Below are 5622 nucleotides of genomic sequence, written 5' to 3'. Positions count from 1 at the left end.
CTCTCTCTCTCTCTCTCTCTCTTGTTTTACGCTTGAAAAGATGCTTTCCTAGAACGCTCAATAAGTGATGATATCTATCCATCTACCTATCTATTTTTTTTTATCCAATGTGTGTAAACCTGCTTGATTAATACTTCATTATCATAAAAAAAATTTTCTTTATACGTAAAATATTAAAAAATCAATGTATTATTAAGTATTAACTCTGCCTTTCTAAAATAGTTACAATATTAAATAATGTATTACACTTACGTCATAATTTTCCACGATCGAGAACGTTGGTTCTATTTTTATTTTGTGTTCTGGACATTATAATCTCAACGGCATAATTATCATGATTATTGTTTTTTCATTTAATAACTGCTACATAAGATCTCATAATTAATTCAAGACGTTTTTATCGTCGATAAATCAATACAATGTATCAAATAAGTATTCGCGAAAATAAATAATTAGTTTATTTTCGGATTAATTATTATTGTATCTTTTTGCGGTATATCAAAGAAAACGATACTAACACAAGAAGCTCGGATTTTACGCACAACGCCAACAGTATCATGACTTCGAACACCTGTCTGTCATGTCGCAAACAGCTGACTGTCGAACTATGTTGCGGTACGTTGCGCATCGTTTAACAATCAATACTACGCGAACCGCCTATCTACTCGCTCGGAAATACAATGAAAAGAATATTGGATGAATTGCTACTCTCTACAATTCTCAAAAAAGAATTTTCTTCTGAAGCAACAGTTTCATTATGTAGAGCAATGCGTCCGCGCATGTGTGAGTGCAAACAAAGGCCAAGTTGCGACATGCGCATACAATTTTGCTTTTCAAGGAAATGATCCTGACGTAACATTTAATTTATTCAAATACTTATATATCTTTGAATTAATGATATTTCAACTGATATAATTAAATTTATTTAATGAATTATACGATGGGATAAATGTAATATTTATTATTATTATTGGATTAAAAAATGTATATAAGATATTTTATATATTGTCCATCCTTGTATTGAATTTTTATAAGTAATTAATATTATATTTAATGTAAAAAAGAATACGAAATAGCATGCAATAACGAAGCGCACGGCGTAGGACTAATGTTAGTGCTCCAATTGAACATAACTGGTACAAGGTTCAAAGGAAATCATTCAACAAGCTTGAAATCGCTTATTACAGTTAAACTCGCTAGTTACGTCATGTAATTGCTCATTGTCTCCTAACAAAACTGTTTTTTTCAAGACAAGAAATCACGCATTTGTAATTGCGTCATCAATCAATTGAGTAATTATTTAATCGATTGTTATTGAAAGAAGAATCGATTGTTAACCAAAAAGTAACTATATAAAGTAATCGATAATTAGGAAAAGCAGAATTTTTAACATTATATGTAATCTGTCATTAACCCGTTATATTATTATCAACGATAAATCAACGATAAATATTTTGATTTCTAAAATTTCGATGTTGTGCACACAAAATAAAATTATCTTATTTCGTATCTTAATTAAGTAAAATTATTATTGATAAATATTTATTCTCGATAATAATAAAATTACGTATAATTTATTAAATATTAATTAATACGGAGATGACAAGAAAGTAATATTTAATTAAAAGAATTTTATGCTATTTTAAGAAGATTGTGCATATTGATTAAGCTTATCCTTGAAAATATTCTTATTCTCATTGATAAAATATTTTTAATTTCTTAAATTCAACATCACGCGCAGAAATGCATAATGTGATGTGACATTTCGTAGTATGAATCTGCATATGAATGTCTTCATATTCTATTATTTGATTATTGTACATATATTTTTAATCTGATACATATGAATTTTTAACAAATAAAATTACAAATTACAAAAAATATAAAAGCGTCATCACAATTTTCAAATTATGGAGGAAAAACATTTTTTAGGTCTTTTTTTCATTTAAGTGAAATAATGAAACTGCATTTTATTATTAAAAGCTTTTGTTATTATAACAATCGTTTCATATTGTAAGTCATATTTAGTCAAACAGATATTTTTTCTTTGTTATTCTTTTAGTAAAAATTTTTAACAAAACAGTCAAATCATGAAGTATTTACAAAATAAAATTTGCAACAAAACACTCAAAGAAATTATAGTACATGAGTATAGCATCTAAAGTAAATCTGAGACTTTCTCGCGTTACGACAGGTCATCAACCTCTGGATAGCGGCAGTGAAGGTGAAGCGTATAATTGCCATGCTTTCTTACAGGGAAGTTACTCTGACGTGTTCTGTAGTTTAACATTATTATTGTACGCTACAGAAATGTCAATATTGATTATTTAATAAGATGACGTATATGACAGAAGATTTGTAGAATTGAAAATCTACGTCTATACGTCAAACGTGACAGCCAATATGCAGAATTGTATAGGATATTTAAAAAGAATCCCTTATTGTTGAAAAGCGATATATAAGCGGTGAAATATATGTATAAACAATACTGTTCTTAGAACTGTCACTATTGTGATAATCACTATTGTGATGAACAGTGACAGACGCTAAGATAAATGATATACGGACCAATACACGCGCCTCAGATGCAGCAATGTGAGAGAATCACTCTTGATAAGAGCTCTAGAGTAGATGTTGTGTATCTCTAAGAATACACAACATCTACTCGCGAATGCACAAAGTACGTAAGAGAGGATATAAAAAATTAATTAAATTAAAGATTGATAAAAAATACATAACGAGAAAGAGAGACTGATGGATTCCAAGTAACTGATTATCATATCTAAAATGAATTGTTCAGTTTGCATAGATGTCATTTGTATTATCAAAAGGAACAAATGCAACATCAAAGAAACTATTCCATCAAGTTTATTCGCTCGCCTTGTAGCGTAGCACCTTCGAATACAGCTGACCTCGTTCGAATGACCGATCAGTGCGCATCAACTATGTAACATAAGTAGCGTTCGAGTTCTATGAACGCTTCTCCTGTCTTTAGAGAATAAGTCACTAGTCCGGGTGCAGTCATCTACGAAGTTATATACTACGTTCTATTTATTGATACATTTAAAGTGAAAATAAACTGTGCTTTATTATCGGAATGGAATTATTCATGATCTCCATTATATGACTTTTGCTTTGCAAAAGCTGTCAAGAAAGCTGCAAGCAAAAGATAATTTATAAGAATTATCTTATGTCAACAATTTTATTATTAGATCTTTACAATTATTTACGAATAAATAAAATTATTACGAGATATAATTTAATTTGTTACGAAAACAAAATATTGAATATGAGAGAAATATATTCGCAACGAATTAAAGTAGAAAAATTTACCATAAATTTGGTGATACAAATCATAAAATAACACAAAATATAAACAGTAACTTTATAATTACTTTAGGATGCTACTTTAATGCTATTATTTTACAAGTACAACGCACATGCATGTACGATTATTATTGTTCGTTCCTATTTATTTTTTTAAATAAAAAACAAAAGCGTATGACCTCATATTTTGAATTCAATCAATACTCAATACGCTGTTAATATCATTATCATAGAACTTATGCGATTCAAAGACGAATGGCGTATGAAAAAAATAGGCAACGGAAATAAACAGATGTGCATTATTTATCAAGTTATGTTTTGTCAAGAAACCAACATGCACCTTTAGACTTTAACGGCGAAGTGACTAAGCATTAGAGCTGTATGATCATCTTGAATGTTGAGTAAGAATCACCATATACGTGGTTGCGAAACGATGCATAGAATAACAAAACTTGAGAAACGAGTGCTTCCTTTCGTGAATGAGTCACTCGTGCAACTTTACTACACATGTCAACGTTCTTGCAGTTAATATATCATTTAGACTAATAAAGCGAAGCATATATGTATATGTACCTACGTAATGTCTACCTATTAATATTCTACTGTCTGCTTTATCAAGCATATTTTATCATTTAAGAATAAACATCACTGTTATTAAAAAAAATATCTCTTCTAGCATATATATAAATTTAGCATATATATATATATCTTCAAAATATTAGAATAAAAAAATTCATTAACAAGTCTTAAAACAGGAGGCAATAATTTATTTTTTCATCGTTCGGTATATCATTTATAAATCGTAGACAGTGCTGAAGCAAGATGTGACGCAAATAATTCGGAATAACTGATGACAGTACGACAGCCGATCCCAAAGCTATACATATTTTCATGTATGAATGAAAAAAAAAAACATTCATCATATAGACTTGATTAATGCTTGGACGAGTAATGCAGATATATACATATCCTTCGTTTACTCTCTGATTGAGGATGCTCTGGCAGCTCGAGGGGGTTAAAAATGTCCTGGAACACCGCGGGTATTGTACTCGAGAAGCCGAGAGTTCGCGGTGTTCCCCAAGCGAATCGGCACAGCTGAACACGCGGATGCCTGCTGATGTGCACGTGATTCCGGCGTGCCACGGTTCCGCGGCATCGACCGACTTCCCCCTCTTCGTGGTACACTGATACAACCGTGCCGACGCACACATCCTCCGGTTTGCCCGACACCTGCGACGGTGTGCATGGGACGTATATCGTCCGTCAGATTTAACCCAGAGATACCTGAAACATAATAGGGTATAATAACAAAAGTGTATAAAAATCTAGAAATAAATTGTGTGAACATTAATCCGATTCGAAACGACCGCAGAGTTATAATTGTTTCGATAAGGGTGGATCTGTCTTCGAATACTTGAGTATTTCAAATATTATTATATTATTTTTAAACAAAATATTATACGAAATTCACAGCTTGTACTCTCATGGAAAATTAACTTTAATCTAAAATTGAATTAAAAAGTTCAGATTATCGATTTTCCACCTTTCTGAGTCTCTTAAAGATGCAGGTTCTAAATATGTGCCTTTGTCCCAAGTTATTTAAGACGATAGATCATTCAAGCATATAAGTCAGAATATGGCTATAAAATCAGACTGTGACATTAAAAGATATTAATGTTAATATACAAGTATTATCACACATAACTGTTTCAGATGATCACATTTTACTTTTGTTAAAACTACATTAAATTATTAAATTAATATTCAGTAGATATTTTTAACATACACATATATATCTTTCATGACGTGATCATAGAATATAATCATAGAATTTTATTTTTCCATTGACATAATTTACATTGTTAATTATTAAAGTGTTAGTCAGTCTTGAACGTTCATTGGATATTGCAATCTTTGTTAGTTTGGAAAATTATCAAGAAACGTGTGATGACGTCAAAAATATACTTTTTTCTCCTTCGATTGACTCTTCGTGTTTATCGTTGCAAAAGTTTATCAATTCTAAAAGTGGATGTCCGTAACTGAGGATTACTTTGGAATATCCATGATGTGGATACTGCATAAAAAGGGGTCGTGTGTCCTCGACAGAACTGGAGACAATTCTTACACGTGTAGAAAACGCGAAGTCAGCAAAACTGCACTTGTACTTCAACCTGTAATATTATGCAATGTAACAAACAGGAGCGGACAAAATTGTTGTTTGAACTTAATATTGTCATAATAATTTTCTTCTTTCTTCATTATTTTGTATGCATATTATAAAATTCAACGTGCACC

At 30.7% G+C, this 5622-nt stretch overlaps 2 protein-coding genes across 3 annotated transcripts in view; one reads left to right on the top strand and one right to left on the bottom strand.

Annotated features, from left to right (window-relative positions):
- Nucleotides 1–5622, top strand: part of LOC108747825 — a 21134-nt gene that overhangs the window by 828 nt on the left and 14684 nt on the right. The window contains exon 1 of one of the 2 annotated variants that reach the window (XM_018485661.1): nt 4728–4745. The exons of the other annotated variant lie outside the window; for it this stretch is intronic. The gene's annotated coding sequence lies outside the window, so the exon portion shown is untranslated. Of the gene's footprint in view, nt 1–4727; nt 4746–5622 lie in introns of those variants that run through there. 2 annotated transcript variants of the gene reach the window in all.
- On the bottom strand, nt 4330–5459 carry LOC108747826. The gene is made up of 2 exons (XM_018485662.1): nt 5293–5459; nt 4330–4611 (listed from the first exon to the last, which is right to left on the bottom strand). The coding sequence occupies exons 1-2, from the start codon at nt 5405–5407 to the stop codon at nt 4343–4345; spliced, it is 384 nt and encodes a 127-aa protein (XP_018341164.1). The 5' UTR covers nt 5408–5459; the 3' UTR covers nt 4330–4342.

The sequence above is a fragment of the Trachymyrmex septentrionalis genome, unplaced genomic scaffold (assembly GCF_001594115.1).
Source record: "Trachymyrmex septentrionalis isolate Tsep2-gDNA-1 unplaced genomic scaffold, Tsep1.0 scaffold20, whole genome shotgun sequence".
NCBI classification, from domain to species: Eukaryota; Metazoa; Arthropoda; class Insecta; order Hymenoptera; family Formicidae; genus Trachymyrmex; species Trachymyrmex septentrionalis.
Note: the sequence above shows the minus strand (reverse complement) of the source record. Positions and strands in the feature narration are given on the sequence as shown.

Excerpts from the sequence above, each read along its gene's own strand:
- LOC108747826 (XM_018485662.1), bottom strand. The coding sequence starts at position 5,407 with ATGCAGTATCCACATCATGGATATTCCAAAGTAATCCTCAGTTACGGA. Across the intron at positions 4,612-5,292 it reads GTCAATCGAAGGAGAAAAAA|GTATCTCTGGGTTAAATCTG; the intron begins GTATATTTTTGA and ends ATTATGTTTCAG.